The sequence below is a fragment of the Sciurus carolinensis genome, chromosome 11 (genome assembly GCF_902686445.1).
Source record: "Sciurus carolinensis chromosome 11, mSciCar1.2, whole genome shotgun sequence".
Lineage (NCBI taxonomy): Eukaryota > Metazoa > Chordata > Mammalia > Rodentia > Sciuridae > Sciurus > Sciurus carolinensis.
In genome coordinates, this window is record NC_062223.1 from 65,378,534 (window position 1) to 65,396,174 (window position 17,641).

At 45.9% G+C, this 17,641-nt stretch overlaps 1 protein-coding gene across 1 annotated transcript in view; it reads left to right on the forward strand.

Moving 5' to 3' along the window:
• Nucleotides 1–17,641, forward strand: part of Galnt18 (polypeptide N-acetylgalactosaminyltransferase 18) — a 319,132-nt gene that overhangs the window by 267,159 nt on the left and 34,332 nt on the right. The window contains exons 8-9 of the mRNA XM_047516346.1: nucleotides 4,622–4,759; nucleotides 9,688–9,783. Of these exons, the coding sequence (XP_047372302.1) occupies nucleotides 4,622–4,759; nucleotides 9,688–9,783 (234 nt within the window). The remainder of the gene's footprint in view (nucleotides 1–4,621; nucleotides 4,760–9,687; nucleotides 9,784–17,641) is intronic.

Below are 17,641 nucleotides of genomic sequence, written 5' to 3' on the forward strand. Positions count from 1 at the left end.
ACTTCTCTTGACTCCTTTGTTGACTTCTATGTCCAAACTTCCTCTTCTTCCTCTTAAGCCTCACCAAAGACAATATTTTTTCACCTGTCATTCACTTCTGAAGTCACATTCCTAATATTCCACTGAAACTGCTTTTGTCAAAGTCAGCTTGGACTTTCTAACTGCTTAATTTAATGGATATTTTAAAGACTTTAAGCTACAGAATTCTACCTTTTCCTTGAAACTCTGTAGTCCCTAGCTCCATGATTCCATGATTCCATGACTCCACTCTGCAATCCCTGGCTCCATGATTACACCCTCAAATATCATCTTTCCCTGGTTACTTCTTTATTCTTTTGGGTTCATCTTACCAGTTGCTCAAGTGTTCCCAGAGAGGCAGCTGGCAGCTGTGGCCAACTGCCTTGTTATATGCCAGCTCTCTGGCTAATCTCATTTGCTCTTGAGTTGACTACCACCCACATGTTGACAACTTCTTAATTAACATCCCTAGACCTACTTCCTTTTTTTTTTTTTTTTTTGGTATTGGGGATTGAACTCAGGGGCACTTGACCACTGGGTCACATCCCCAGCCCTATTTTGTATTTTCTTTAGAGACAGGGTCTCACTTTCAGACTTACATCTCCAGCTGCCAGCTGGACATCTGTTCCTGGTGATCCTGTTGGCAATCAAACTGAACATATCTCCTTTCCCCAATTCTGCTCCAGTTCTTACCCTCTGTCTCAGCTCCTGATACTGCCATCTTCCCAGGCACACGAACTCGAAACTGATCATCATCCTTTTATCCTCCTTTCTCAATCCTTTCTACCAATCATGGAGCCCAATCTTCAAATGTCTTCCCTGGTTCAAGTCTTTTCCTTTCCAAACTACCCAAAATTATCTTGTAAAAAAACTCACAGTGACCATGCCATTGCCCTGCTTAAAATCTTTAAACAACTCTCTGTCGGTTATAAAGTCAAGTGCTAAGTACAGTGTTTGACATGCATCTGAGGTTCCCTTACCCTCTCCCATCTGTGTCTGCAGCCTCACTACCCCAACTTCTTGTTTTGGGAACTATGAAAACCACATGCACTATGGCAACTGCCCACACTCGTGTGTACCACACTACTTCTTACCTCTGTGCCTGTTCATTCTGTTCTGTTTGGAACTCCCCACCCTCCACCTCTTCCCCACCCCCTTGCCTTCCCCATCCTTTAGGATCAGTTCTGGTGACCCTTCTAGGAACGCAGCTCCAGCTGCAGAAGTGCTTCCCCTCCCATACAGGTTTCTGTCACTGTATGGCCAGCCTGTGAAAGAATGTTTGGTCATCTAAAATCAATCTCTCTCTCTCCCTCCCTCTCTCTCTCTCTCTCTCAGTGACTCAAATGTGGTTGAATTTTAGTATCACTTGTGCTTTGATTTTTTTCTTTGTGGAAAGCTCTTCTGGGGATTTTAATGTCTGTCCAGAGCTGAGAACCACTGCAATAGACTGTGGGATCACTAAAGATATATGGTATAATCCATATTTGCATCACCATGCCTAGCCTAGGTGGGTCACATGGCCAGAGCTCAGTGAATCCTTGCTAACACTCATTCACCAGCTGGTCACTGGGTGAACCCTTTCCTTGGTCCGTGGCTCCTATACTGAGCCCTCCCTTGGACTGTGCACGGAGCAGAGCTAGCTGCCTCACCTGCTCCATTACCACGTTCAGTCCCAAATTCATGAGAGACAAGAGAAGCCTCCAGCTCTTGCATCCTTGCTACTTTAATGAAAGTCAGTTTGCTTATTAACACAGAAAGTCAGCCTGCAGCAGAGCATCAGTATTTTCTTAAGCAAGGTTTGGGAACTCTATCCCAGCCCCTGCTTCTCCCAGATAGGCTGAGTTCCAGGAATGTTCCCAAAGTGCTTAGGTTATAGACTTTCTTTAGATTTGGCTACAAGAAATTTTGTGACCATGTGACAGGGATACTGAGCCATTTTGGAGGTGGCTAACTTTGTTAGTTTCCTAGGACTACCAAAACAAATTATCATAAACTTGGTGGCAAAAACAACAGAAATGTATTCTCCCACATTCTGGAAGCAGAAGTCTAAATTTAAGATCTCAGCAGGGCTGTGCTATCTTCAATGGTTTTAGCAGATATCTCTGCCTCTACCAGCTTCTGGTGGCTCCTGGTGTTCCTAGGTTGTAACTGAAACACTCTGATCTCTACTCTGTCTCTACATGGTTCTGTCATTTCTGTGTCTCTGTGTACTTGAATCTCCCTCTCTTTTCTCTTATAAAGATATCAGTCATTGGATTTAGAATTCACCTCGAGTCCAAAATGATTTCATTTTGAGATTGCAAACCAATTGTATCTTTAAAGAAGCTGTGAAGTTACATTCAGAGATTCCAGGTAGACACAAAGTTTGGAGGAAGGAAGCATTCCACCCACTACCCTAAACTTTTGGTAAAAGAAGTTGTTTTATTGTTTTCAAATAATAAGGACCCACATAATTTTCTCTGAGGTTTGCTTATTTCTCAGTTTATGACCCCTTGCTCTGAAAAAGGATTTGATGCAATTTATAGTAAACACACAGTGCAAAAATCAACCTAAATACCGGAAAGGAAAAGGGTCTTGATATCCAGAAATTTCACCTAAGAAAGGGACTGGTTTTTGAGTTTCCCCAAGTAGAGGTGGCACCTGATGGATTATCTTTCTCATCATTTATTAGTCCACGAGAGGAGAGTTAACCTCTGTTTCACTCCTGAGAGCATAAAGAAAGTTTTCCCATGGGAACCCAGAATTTTAGGTTAACATAGAGGCCTTTCTAAGATAGGTTGTGCTAGTGGCTTCCTGTAAAAGCCGAAATACCACCCAGTTAACTTGTAGTCATATGAAGGTGATCCTCCCACTCAGGAACAAGGAATAAAGGCGTCTGGGGAAGAGCTTTGTGATAAAAGGATAAAGTGTAGAGAAGTGTGAAGGGTTAATACATAACAGATCCCATGGGGTGGGAAATGGGGGTAGAATCCCATTTATTACCTGCTGCTGTATTCACCACTTGATAAATATTTTCTAAACTCATGTCAGTGCTATAGCTCAAGAACAGAGCTGGGTGGGTCACAGAAATAAGGCAGATGCTTCCAGTTCTGAAGGGCTGCAATCTGGCAGAGCTGGAGTCAGAGAGTAGTCCATGGTCAAGCTCTGGCAGGAACAAGTATGGTACCAGACAAATCAGCAGTGAGTTATTAAGAACAGGTAGACAGATCCTTGTGAAATGGTCTCCAGAAATCTGGAACCTTGACTTTCAGGGTGCTGCAGGTTCAATTTTTTTACATTTCCTGAACCCTGATGGGTAAAACTAAATCAATTTCTTCTATATCTAAATTTTACTTTTACGCAAACCCCACCAACACTGTTCTGATCACGTCCAGATGGATACCAGTGACGTGGTCCCTGGAGTTGGTGCTTGAACTGGGGCATACACACAGGTAGCAGGTGGCCATTGTGGGTAAGAGACAGCTCTGCCTACTGTCTTCCTCTGCTTTCACTGTGGCTGGCATCTTATGAGACCCCTCATACCTCATCTGGTCCCTGGTGCCATCCCTGCCATGATGTCCTCTGAGTCATCCCTGGTCTCCATCTGAACCCCAGCTAATGGATCCCCAGTTGCAGCACCAGCTCTTTTTAACCAGCTTTGTGCCCTGCCCAGCAGTGCGTGTGCAGGCCTGGGAATCCTTAGATTTCTCCACTCCACTCTGGGACCACAAGAAATATGGAGGCATCTCTGTTCCTCTCGCTCATGGACACAGTCATGTCTCCATTGCTGACCCATGGCTGCTGCACCCTGGTGGCCTGGAGGCCTCCTCCCTAAGACACCAGGGTAGTGAGGGACATAGTAGGTCCATGCTACACAGTACCTGCTTCTTCCAGAAGGACTTGACCTTAGGAGGCAGAATTACCACATGTACAGGGTAAGGTGAAAGTCAAACTCTAGATGGAGGTTGGTTGGGTTGAAATCTCAGCTGTGGGGTTTTGAACAAATTACAAAAGAGGTTACTGAATCTCTGTCTCTCATCTATAAATGAAAAACATATAGTTCTGCTTTATAGGTTTAAATAGGACAGTATGCATACATATAAATATAAGTAAATACAAATACATAAGCATGTCTCATACAGAACAGGGCCTGGTACGTTGGAAGTGTTGGGTAACCTTAGCTGTTATGGTTCTTAGACCTGTTAATAGAATTAGCACTTTCCTATCTTCAGTACCTTCCCCTTTCCTCTGCCTCTCACCCACAGCTCAGAATCTCTCCTGTTTTCTCTTGAAGTAGAGAAAAGTCTACTCAGACTGTATTCTTCCCTTTTCTTTACCTATACTTAGTCTATAGATTTTTAATTTAAAATCTAAGGATTCACCAGCTTTATTTTCAATGGCTTTTATTGACAATCCCCACGAATGCTGACCTCATGCTTTGAAATCCATAGGCATGGTTGGAGGGTTGAGCTATGTGTGGGAATAAATGAAGTAACGTCCCACATGGTCCTTGCACGAGTCTCTGGGAGTCTGGGTTGGGGGAACCAGGCCATACCAAGGGGGAGATTGGAGAGAAGCTGCAACTGGGTGGTGGTCATACCTGTACCTCTGCTTCCCTGTGCAGGACTCAGGAATTGACATCGGGGACATCACCGCAAGGAAGGCTCTGAGGAAGCAGCTGCAGTGCAAGACCTTCCGGTGGTACCTGGTCAGCGTGTACCCAGAGATGAGGATGTACTCAGACATCATTGCCTACGGGGTGGTAAGGAGCCAGTCTCTTTAGGGTTTCATTTAAATGGAGACAGAGAGCAAGACCAGAAAGGCTTAGGAAGAAGGGGAAGGGAGAAAATAAAGCCCCACGTGGAGACCTGGATCACTATCCTCTCAGGGACTCAGTGCTGGTATATGGACCTGCCACACAGCATTTGCTTTCATGGCTCAAACCTCTCCAGACCCTGGAGAGAGGCATTTGTCTCTCTTTTATTGTTCTAAGAAATTCAGCTCTAGCCCCAAACCTGCATATTCCACTTAGTAAAGCATAAAGAAGTGACTAGCTGAAGATTACAGAGTGACATAATTAACACCCACACTTCTCCCAGATGGGGCCACTGAGGCCCTGCCAACCTCCCTGTACCCTCTCCCACCAAAGGCGATGCTCTCCCACTCACAGAGCCTCCCTGGAAGGAATTCTGAGAAATAGCATCTTCTCAAGTTTGTTGTACTTTGAGGAATGTTATCACTCCACCTGTCGATGGGCACAGAGCAGATCTTCCCAGTGAGAGGCAGCGGGATGAGGGAAGGGGCAGAAGATAAGGCTTGAAGTCAGACAGCTCAGATCTTGACCTCTTTCCAGTGTCTTCATGTCTGTGGACCTCAGTTTCTTCATCTGTTAGATGGGATAAGTTAATACTGTCCTCATAGCATAGAAGCAAATCTGAGATACATAAATATGTCTTCTAAGATTTAAATACTTTGAACATGATAAACTCTCCCATTCTCACAATATTCTCAGGACCCTATAATTCTTAAGGTATTTTAAAAGGCATCTGATTGATTTGGGGATATCTCATGTGGTTTTTGATGTTTTAAGCCCTTGAAACTATCCTGTGAGGTTATTATATTATCTCCACGTCACAGATGGATAAACAGAGAGGCAAAAAGTGATCTGCCAATGTGATATAATGACAATCAACAGTGAAACTGAGTCTAAAACACCAGCTGCTGTTATCACCCTGGTTCCTAGCTTTGGAGAGTGTCCACTCCGTCTTGTTTGGATATCCCAGGATGAAAACTTGAAGGAAGAATTGAAGCCCCTTCTTTGGTGCCCTGTGGTCTAAACTGAGTTCAAGGCCTGCCTCAGCAGGGAACTCAATGCACAGAGCATTTTGGGGGAAGCAGGATTGGACTCCATGTTCTCTATGGTCCTCCCAATGTTAACATCCTGGGATTCTAAAGTACCCAGAGCTGGGACCTCAAAATTGCACCTACAGTGTCCATTGTCCAAGAGGCTAACCTATAGGAAGAAGACATCCCATGAGAGTCCTCAGGTATGATTGGCATGTCCCAGAGCACCACCTAGCAGCCTCTTGCCCCTCTTCTGCTCAAGCTGGAATTCAGAGGTCAGAAAACATCTCAGCTGGGCTGCCCAATGTTATCTGAAGCTCCAAATCCTGCCATTACCATGGAAACACATTGCACTGCAAGTGTCCATTGGTCCCCTCTACCTCACCAGCAACACCTGAGGACACAGCCCTATGAACGTCCCACACTCTGCTCCATAAGAAAGAAGTGTGTGCTGCCTGGCCACTGTTAGACCCAGTCTGGAGAGGATAGTGATCCAGAGAACTCCAGAGAAACTATTGGCTCCAAACCTCTGAGTCAGGGCCAACTTCCAGACACATGTTCTCAGTAGGCTGTTGGCTGTAACTGAACAAAATTAACCAAACTTACCCAGAGAGGCAGAGGAAGCAGTAAGAGTGGAGGTGTGTGCATATGGTCATTGTACTTCTGGGTCTTGGCCAAAGGGATCTCATCCTTCGAGTAAAAGTGTCTTATCTTATATACATACACAGCAGGTTTATCATGTAGCCCCTTGATACCAGACCCAGAAACATTTGATTGGCTAAATAGTAAGTGGCATGTAGTGATCTAGATCTGTCCGAGTCCATAGCTTGGACTGTTTTCATTCTGTCATGCTGAAAGACATCAACTCATCCTTCCAAAGGGCTGAGCCGCGCTCCATCCCTGGGGCTGGTAGAGGTCTCTGACCCCCTGCACGTTCATCTGCCAGCTCCTTGCAGGGTGCAGCCAGCCTCTCCTCCCTCCACCTCCTCCATGGCAGTGACAGTGTAAGCATAGACACGCTTGCTTGGCAAGGGGACAAATGAACGGTTAATGAAGATGGGGGAAGCCGAATGCAGCCACGAGAGCAAGAGAATTTACTGGGCCTGAATTGTTCTTCCTGGTTATTCTTTTTACTCTACAATGGGGAGACCAGATGTTTTTTCAGAGCGGAGTTTCTTTTTTCTTTTTCCTTGCCAGCTTGTGCCCAAACAATATTCTTCAGGTCAAAACTTCTAGGGCTCCCTCTTGGGTCAGAGTCAAATCTGCAGCCCAGCCTACTAATCCACTAATAGGTTCGTTAATGACTCCTGCAGGTAGAAGGGCCAGTGGGCTCCCTTGTGTGGGAATGGGCTTCCCCTGGATTACTGGGATTCATGTCCAGGAGATAGAATAGCTTTGGATGAATTCCAGTTCTGGTGCTGAGAGCAGAGATAGAGAAGCACCTGGAAACAGACATGCCTGGTGTCTGAACGTTTGCTCTGCTGACTCGCTGTGTAACCTTGACAATGTGCAAAACCTTAATGGTTATAGTAACCCATTTCATGGGGCATGTTTTATAGCCTCAGGATTGTAGCCATTTTTATGATGGAAAGAACCTGGGCTCAGGAGTCTGACAGACCCCAGCTCCGCTGCTTGTCCAACTCTGATGCCATTCATTTCAGAATGCCATTTATTTGTTCATTTTCTTCATGCACTCATTCAATCAGCAGTGAATGCTTTGAACCCTGGGCCAGGTGCTATATTGTGAGAAAGACTGAGACTCAGCCTGGTGACTAATTGGGAGCAGGGGCAGATGAAGAAGCAACAAGAATGCAATGCCAAGTGACACAGGAAGAGAATGAGTGACATGAAATGTCCCACAAAGTGGGAATAGCATCACAGGCAGGGCAGGGATGTGGTACTCACTACGCCACGGTTACCAATTACTTCATCCTAGAAAGAGATAATATTACCGACCTGGCTGGATTATTTTGAGAAGTAGCTGGGATACACATGAAAGGTACTTCACATGGTACCTGGAACTGAGATGCAGTCGTAAAAGCTAGTTTCCCTGAATGGCTTTCAGGAAGGTTATGGCAGTAAAATAGCAGCTGACAGCCACTGCACATTTGCTGTTTGCTAGCCCCTGTGCTGAGCACTTGGCGATGTTGTTCTACTTAATCCTCACGCAACCCTATGAGGAAGGCACTATTATTATCCCTATTTTAGAGGGAAGAATCAGATCTGAAGAAGTTCTGTTGCTTTGTCTGAGACCTCACAGCTGGAGCCAGGAATCCACCCCTGCCTGACTCTCCACACTGCTTCAACAGACCACCTGCCTAATGGAGGAGAGCCAGGGAGGGCTGTATCAGAAGACACCGCCCCTCGCCCAGAGGCTGGCTTCAGAACCCAGGGAAAAGCTGAGCCTGATATCAAACCTCCCAGGTCTTTTTCTTTACCACAGCAGTTCGCAGGTCTTGCTGATGGATTCCAGTGCTTGGCTTGGGACGTGACACCTGCCTCTCAGTGGGTGCAGGACAAGTCCAGAGTGTGTTTACATGCTGTCCTCCCACAAGACAAGTCCAGGAGTGGGTACATAATAAAAGACAGCTGCCTAGCTGCTTCTGGGGCCCTGGCCTAGGGAGCAAACGCAATCCACATCAACTGCTCCAGAACCTCCAAACTGTAAGTGTAAGATGAGGCTGTCCTCACCCAGGGGAGCGAGAAGAAAAGACTGACTCTGTTCCTTGCCCCTCATGGGCCCAGAAGCTGAGTATGGCTGGTCATGGGCACACTAGCTGGGGAGCCACTGAAGCCTTAGCAGGAGCAGGATGGTCTCTCTTGCCTCTAATCTTATCTGCCTCATGCTTTACCTCATCCTTAGTCATGACTGGCTTTCTTGGCTTGCACATGGCCAAGGTCCCACAGACTTAATCTCAATAACCCCCTAATCCAGTGGCCACCACCCACTGATCATAGCCTGCAGGTCTCTTTGAGATTCCCATCAAGGATATGAGAAAGATGAGATGTTCCAATTCCAGAGAGACAGGGGAGGAGAGAAGAGGAGAGAAACAGAATGACTCATTCACTCTCCACCATGGCTAGAGGCACACTGGTCTACTCACTGGTGGCTAGTGAGCTGGCCATGTGGACTATATAGGCTGCCCTTTCCAAGGGCTGCGAGAGGGTTTAGCACAAGGGAGGGTGGAATATCGGCTGTCTTGCCCAGACACATTCTGTCAATCACCAGGACTGTGAATTCTTGTCCCTGGAAGTGAGGGTAGGCACATCTAGCTTCTCCTGCTCCCATCCTGGTCCCTCCTCCCTCATCCTCTCACTGGACCTCCCACTCTGGAGGCCCTCAGAGGTGGCTAGGCCACCCCTGGGACATGGCCACATCCTTGCTGTATCTATAGGTAGCAGAGAAAGACCTGGTCCTAGAGGACCTCCCAGGCTCGCCAATAGCTAACATGTTGCCCATTTCCCCAACTCTCAAGAGTAAAGACAACTCTTGGGGACCCCAGAAAGTCACTGCCACCCCTAGAGAAGAGGAGGGGATGAAGACCCTAGCACCATCTCGTGTGTTTAAACTCCTATGTGTCTCTCATCTTTGCACAGACAATCTCTGCTCCCCAAAGCCAACTTCCTGGTTAGCAAGATGTGACTGTATCTCCCCTGGTGGAGGCCAGTCTCCCCTTGTACCTTTCTGCAAGGCAAAAGCTGCCGTCTACTGATTGCATGGTGTTCACGGGACCTTGGGTTAGTAAAGAAGACAGGTCTGGCTCAGAGGAATACCTGTTTCTCCTGAGTTAATGCATGTGTTTTCTCTCTTCTCTTTGGCATGGCCATCTCTCCTCTGATGTGCAGCTGCAGAATTCCCTGAAGACTGATCTCTGTCTTGATCAGGGGCCAGATACAGAGAATGTTCCCATCATGTACATTTGCCATGGGATGACACCTCAGGTGAGTCCTCTAGAGAGCCCTGTGCCAAAGGGTGTGCATGCAGGTGTCTGGTGTGGGGAGTACAGCTTACTTCTGCCATGGCTGCCCTCGGACCAGCAACTGTTGGTTTCATCAGGTAGTATTCTAATGAGCCCAAAAGGATATTTGTCTTGCCTGGAAGGAGGCTGGGAGGGTAGATGCCTGGGGGCCAGGATTCTCTGGGGTGGAGATGAGAAGAGGAACATTTCTAAGAGGAACACTTGCCTCCTTTGGGGAAGCTATAAGTAATTCATAGTCCTAGTTTTGGTGACCAAGCTCTTCCCTAGCAGGAGGGAGCCTGGGCCTTCCCCACAGGCTTCCTGATGTGTCTGAGTCTCTCCAGGGTGCCATGTCGTAGTTTCTAGTCTCTATCCTAGAGTAGGTCATAACTGGGCTAAAACTACATCCATAAGACTCCTTTCCAACTGTCATGACCTGTTGCCTGGCAGTTTCCAGGAAAATGGGTTATCCTTAAGCATTCCCCTTTAATTGTCTATGCTTCAGATACATAAAGAGGAATCAAGACACAGACAAGAGAGGGGGCTCACCAAACAAAATACAATAGACAATCTTTGGCCAATAATGCCATAGAGTAACCTGTTCTGAATTGATGACATTCCCAGAGTTCACCTACCCCTAGAAGAAAATAGTGATTTAAAAGCAATATTATTATGTGTGTATGTATTTGTACAGTTGCACTTCTGTATTTTAAAAGAGTTGCCCCTACATAACTGAAGACTGTCACGGCACAAGTTGTTACCCTGCATATGATTGATGAGACTCCCCATGGTGACCCGCCATTGTGATCCTACCCTCTGTTTTTTCCTGAGAACTCAGTTGCTGTGACAATACAAATCCCACTATCTACACATCACCTGACAGAGTAACTCATTATGCACTCTGAGATGTAAGGTGGTGTGACATTTTTGGTAGGTGGGGATCTTTATGTAAACTTTTAGTTGAAGTATAACATATTTACAGAAAATAGGTGAATTAGAAGAGTACAGCTTAATGGATTTTCACAGCTTAATGAACATATCCATGTAACCAGCACCCAAATTGAAAAAAAAAAAAATTACTGACTGATTTTGAATTTTCAGTAAATAGGATTCTATGATATGGTCATAACTTGTTGTGTTGGCTCCTGTATTTGTGAACTGCATCCTTGTAGTGTAATTTTCTCATTCCCATTACTGTGTACCATTCCATGTTATGAATATACCCGAGTTTACTGTCTGTTCTGCTGTTGATGGGCACCTGGTCCCTGGTGGGTTGGAAGGGCTATGAATACTGCTGCAATGGACATTGTTGCTCCTGCCCTGTGGTTCACATATATGCTCATTTCTTTTGGATTTATTCCTAGAGCAGTGTTGATGTATGTTCACTTTTAATGACAGTGCCTGTATTAGTCTACTCAGGGTGCAAAAAGCAAAATCCCACAGGCTGGGTGGTTTCAGCAACAGAAATTTGTTTTCTCGTGGTTTGGAGCCTGGGAAGCTCAAGCTCAAGGTGCCAGTCAATTTGGTTTCTGGTAGAAACCCTCTTCCTGGCTTGCAGAGGGCCTGCTTTCTCTGTGCTCTTCCCTGGAGAGAAGGTAGGAATGGGCTCTTTGGTATGGAGTCTTATAAGGACACAAATCTTATTGGATCAGGGTTCCATGCTTAGGACCTCTCCTAACCTCAACCTGAAGATTAGGAGAAGCTTCAGCCTATCCACACTGCAAAGAGTGAGCAACCTGGTTCTGAGGAGAAACTCAAGGTGTGGCTCATGACAGTTCTTGAGTGTGGTTCATGGAATTAACCATCTCAGCAGAGGAGGGTAAGAGATGGGATCTCACCAGCCGATGGGATCTCACCACCCTGTCAGTTTGAACTAAAGGAGGCGGAGAAAGTGGGGGAGCATGAGGAAGGCTGTTGGCCTTCTTGGATCCATAGAGCTCTCTGGCTACAAATGTGCACCAGTCTCTGTCAGGGAAAGGGAAGAATGATGCTAAAGGCGACCGAGACATTGCTAGGGCTGCCACTCCCACAACAGACCCTGGGAGCAGGGCTGGCATCCTTCTAGTCAAAGAGGCAGGACCTTCTGGAGGGTAATGGGGGTGAAGCTTCTGCCCAGGGTCCTGGAGAGCAGCACATTCAGCCAAAGAGGATTGTCCTTGGGCCTTAAGAGCTAATGGAGTTTGCCATGCTAGGTTTTAGACTTGTCTGGGACTCTTCCTCCCTTCAGTTATTCCTACCTGTAGGTTTTGGAAGGAAGTTCTATCCTGTATCTGCCCCACCATTGTATTTTGGAAGCACATAACTTGTCAGGTTTCATGGGCTCACAACTGGAAAGGAATTTTGCCTTGGATGAATTATACCTCCCAGCCTCACCCATACCTAATTTAGGTGCTGTTTAGATGAGGCTTTGAACTTCAGACTCCAGAGTTGAAGCTGAAATGAGTTAAGATCTTTGGGGTTGTTGAGATGGAATGGATGTAGTTTACATTCCTAAGGACATGAATTAGGGGAGCCAGAGGCAGAATACTACAGTTCTGTTCCCTTCTAGATTCATAGGTTGAAATCCTAACCCTGGTAGTATTTGGAGTAAGGAAGTAATTAAGGGTGAGTGAGATGGTAAGGGTGGAGCCCTGATCTGATAGGATTAGTGCCCTTATTAAAGTAGACACCATAGGGCTCACTTGCTGGTACTCTCTCTTGCTCTCTTTCTTCCACATGGAAGACACAACAATAAAGCAGCTAGGATGAGAGCCATGGCCAGAAACCAAATTGGTGGCATCTTAACCTAGAACTTCCCAGTCTGCAGAACTGTGAGGACATGAATTTCTGTTATTTAAACTACCCAGTCTAAGGTACTTTGCTGTAGTAGTCAAAAATAACAAATGTATGGCCAAAGAGGCTGCAAGAGTTGAACCAATTTTTGCTCCCACCAGTAATTTATTAGAGTTCTAGTTGCTTCATATCCTTGGTCAATTTTTGGTATTATCTGTATTTTTAATTGTAGCCCTGTGGTGGATATGGAGTAGTATCATAGTGCTTTAACTTGCATTTCTCTAATCAGTAGTGAAGCTGAGTGCCTGGTTTTCAATCTCAAAATATCCCCAGGTTGGGGTCATAATGACCAGGTCACAGTAGTTTGGCTTTTTGTAAATTCCCTCTCTACTTTCTAATACTCATGATCTTGCCTAGACCATTGGACAAGTGTTGCATGTACCCTCTGTGGGATGTGCTGGCCTGATCACAAGCTGCCAGCTCTCAATCAGCGACAGCTGGTTTAATTATGGGACAGGTTGTGCTATAGGTTCAGCAGATTCTGGGACCAGACTATCCCAGTGTAGCTTTAAAACTTTCTAGTTGTGAAATTCTGACAAATTTTCTAAATCTGGGGCCATGTTCTTATGTATAGTTTATAGAGTTTCAAATTGTGCTGTGGTTTGGACTTGGTTTAAATGGGTCCAACAAGGGTTCTTGTGTTGAGACTGAATCTTCAGTGTTAAATACTAAGAGAGTAGAAACTTCATCCAGTTATGGTGTTTTAGAGGTGGGCCTTTGGGAGGGGATTAGTATTATGTAGATTATTATGGTAGAGCCTTTGAATCCTGGTGACTTTATAAAAAGAGAGAGGGAGACCAGAGTAGACATACACATGCTCCATGTCAGTTACCCTGTAATGCCCTGTACCACCTTAGGACTGTGACAGCAAGAAGGTCATCAACAAATGCAGGTCCTTGAATCTCTAAAACAGCGAGTCAAAATATACATTTTTTCCTTTATAAAGTAGCCTGCCTCAGGTATTTCACTGTAGCAAAGCAAAGGGGAAGAATACAAATTACGTGTATCATAAAGATTCTTGTGAGGATTTAATACATGTAAAGTATTTGCAATCAGGCCTGGCACATAGTAAATGCTTGATAAATGCAAGCTATTAGGATTGCTATAGTGACAGTGTCACCATTACAACTACTCTTTAAGCCTGACTCTTGCTATGTGTAAATACCCTCAACCAGCACCAAACTGACTCTCCTCGACCTCATTTTCTGTCTGCCATGAGTTCATGTCCTGGTCCAAACCTGCCCATAAACTGCCTGGAGCATCACTGAGTTGCTATGGCAGCAACAATGCAATGGAGTCAGGGAAAGGGCAGTGAATTGGACATCAGAAGGCCTGAGTCTTAGGTTTGATCTTGCCACACATTTGCAACGTCACCTTTGCCTTCTCTGGGTCTCTATTTTGTTTCACTCTTTTCTGGGGGTGTAATTTTACCCTAAAGTACACAAATCTTAAGTGGAAAGTTCAGTACATTTGTGTTCTCTACAGTCACATGCAGATCCAGCCCATCATCCCAGAGGACTTCCTCATTCCTCCTCTTGGTCAGTGTCTCCATCTAAAGGGGATGACTCTTTGTGATCTCACCTACCGTTGATTAGTTTCATGTGGGCCTCTTGGCCTGTGAATGGTGAAGCTGGCTGAGGCATCTCTAGGCCCAGCTCTGCCAGCTCGGACAAGCTGCTCATCTCCAAATCCTTTGTTCTGAAATTCAGCTGTCCTGGGAAGCTGTGACTCTGGGCTGTGCTTACCAGGAACCCTGGGAGCTGCCTTCGTAAATCAGTTTCTTGATTTGGAGCTGCAGCATCTCAAAGACTCGGGTCTCCCTTCCCCATCCCCCAAGACCACAAAACACTAGTGCAGGTGGGCTGCCCAGGGGATGCTGGCCCAGTTGCCCTTTCCTACCAGGCATGTGCTGAGATGCACAGCTCTCGGTGCCCAAGGCAAGGATGCTTGAGACCAGCCTGGGGCCACACCATTTCCCAAAGCAGGAGGGTGTGGGACCTTGTTGTGGCAGCAATTGGATGAGGCCGACCTCTACAGGGACCTGGGAGAGGCAGAGGAGCAGCTTATCCTGGAGTCAGGCTTGTATCTTTGGGCCAAGTCCTATATCCACCCAGGATGAATGCAGGGTCAGGGATGAGTGGTGGGTGAGCAGTCATGGCCCCTGGCTGGGAAGGTCTCCCAAAGACCTCATCCAGCCCTCAGGAACTTCACTGGTTCCTGGAGAAGATGAGAAAATGAGGTGCTCAGGGATGTGCTACCTGAGGGCAAAGTCAGGGTACACTCAGGAGACTCTGCATAGATGTAGGCCCCAGAGGGCCTCTGAATCCCCCAGACAGACCTGGTCCAAATCAAAGTCTGGCATGCATCTCCAGGGATTTACTCCCTCCTACTGACCACTCTCAGAACAATCTTTCACAGGACAAGGACAGCCCAGGGAAGTTCACATGTGCACAGATGGGACTGACGGTCAGTCACGTGTCATTGTGCAAGTTGCGCGCTGCACAGCTTCAGAGGTGCCTCACATTTTTATCTGGGGAATGTAGGCCAACTGAGGTGCCAGTCTTTCTCTTCTATGAAACCTCATGTGTTCTTCCCTGAGCATCACACTTGATAGGAAGCCTGGCGATGTTGAAATGCAAGTAATAAGGAAATGTATAGTGTTTAAGAACCATACTACCTGGACTCAGATCTCAACCACACTACTTTCTAACTGGGTTCCTTGGGTAGGCGTCATAACTTCCTGGTGCCTCAACTCCCTTACCTATGAAATACAGAGTATGGTATCAACCTTCCAGGGTTGTTATTAAGATTAAATAAATGGATGCACAAGAAGCATTTAGACAATGAATACTGGCGTATAAGTCACTACTTATTAAATGTGGGGCATTATTATTTCAAGATGGGTAAAGAGACTCAAGATTGTGTCCTTGAGCTGAAATGACAGGTGTTGATTAACCTGGAAAGAATGGTTAAGGTGGACATGAAAAGTCCCTCCAAATTATAAGGATATATAATTTTGGCTAAGAATAAGGAAATTCTCTCCAGTCATTGATTCAGGTGATACTGACCTCCCCATCACCTGTGCCTAAGGCAGGTTTGGTGGGTCCCAGGGACCCTAGGATGGGTTTGTGTGTCATGCAGACCTAAAGCTTAGGCTTAAGCTAAGGTTGCTCCCCTTCTGGTGCTCTATGACTTCATAACTCATTCCCGTGTGTGTGTGTGTGTGTGTGTGTGTGTGTGTGTGTGTGTGTTTCTTGTTTAATCAGTGAGACTCTACCATGTGCCAGATGCTGTTCTTGGCCCTAGTAAACAGTGATGAACCAGAAAAGCACCACTGTCCTCGTGTAATTTACAGTCTAGTGCCAAAGACAGACTGTTCTGTATTTGTCAGTCCTCAAATCTTCACCACAGTCAAGGAGTGAACTTGTTGCTCCCCGAGCTTGCCTGTGTGGCCTGAGTTCAGCTTCATGACTTGGCTTTCAGCCAACTGGTGGTCAAAATTGGGGAAGGCGGAAGAACTGCGACCTAGCCAGGTTCTTCCTGCCAACCTTGTAAAATGGTTAAATAAGTACCCGTTGCATTTGAAAAAGTGAGCGTCTGCAGGCATTTTCTAAAAAAAAAAAAAAAAAAAAAAAAAAGATGGACAGCTTACACAAAGTGTTTAATGTCCTACCGGGAGATAAAATTATAGCCTGTAGTGTGCTCTTGTGCTCTTTTATGCCCAGGCAGAAATGTAGGAGTTAGCATAAAACCTTGGAGTGTCCGAGTGCTAATCGAAAGGTAAACAGCTAAGTTAAACATGGATAGAATTCTCTCAGAAAATTGCATGTCTTGGGTGAACCTGTTAAACAAAGCCCCAGTAAGGTATGAAAGGGCAGGCTGCCTTCCCCTTTCTTTTTGTCTTATTTCTAGGTTTTAGATATTGTTCTTACTCTTTTCACAAAGTCTGTTGAAGGTTGGTGACTCCCGGGTCAATTGTGATTCAGTGACCTTTGTGGATCCAGGCTGACCATGTGGCCTTTCCCTGTTCCTATGGCTGCCATAGGAAAGCACAATCAGCTGAAAGGCTCACGTAACAGGAATTTATCCTCTCACAGTTCCGGAAGCTGGGAACTCCCACACCAAGGTGCTGACGGGCCACGCTCCTGCAGGAGGTGCTGGGAAGGATCCTTCCTGCCCTCTCTGCCAGCTTCTGGTGGTGCCGTTTTATTCAGCATAGCCCCACTCCTCACATGGTATCCTCCATGTGTATCTGTGTCCAAATTTTCCCATTTTATGAGGACACTAGCCATTTTGGATTAGGGGTCTGCCCTACTCCAGTATTACCCCATCCAAACTTAACTAATTATGTCTGCAATGACCCTATTTCAAAACAAGACCCATTCTGAGTATTGGAAATCAGAACCCCAGTACAGGAATTTTGGAGTTGTACCCTGAAAAGGGAAACGCGTGACTGGAAAATCTTTCATTCCCAGCATCTCCCGTCACTTCCTCTTGTATTTCATTGGCCAGACCTGGTTGCACGGCCCTGCCTGGCTGCAGAAGGGCAGGAAGTGATGACATTCTGGGTCCCCAGGAACTTGTGTCTGTCACAAGAACTTGGTTTCTAAGTCAATTTTACCTCTGAAACATAAGAAAGTAAGGAGAGGGTATCTTGGATATAAATCAACTTGCCTGAGGTCACACAAGTTCCTGGCAAAGACAGGGCCAGGAAAGATGGCAGTATTTTGACATCAGTTTGTCTTCCAGAGAATGTGTCATTTATCAAAAATACAATAGTTTGTCCTTCATGAAGTCCCCATATTTCTGGAAAGTTTATTTCCCTTGGAGAACAAATCTGGTCTGGTGATAGGAATGGTTTTGTAGAGCAACTTATAGTGGAGCCCAGTGGGGCCCCAAGCTAGCTTGGGCTGGAAAGAAGAACCGCTTTCACCTCTACGTTTAAACCCTTGGTGAGATTCTCCCTCAGTATTGTTTAAAAAGTTCAGTCTGATACAGTTGCAACATTC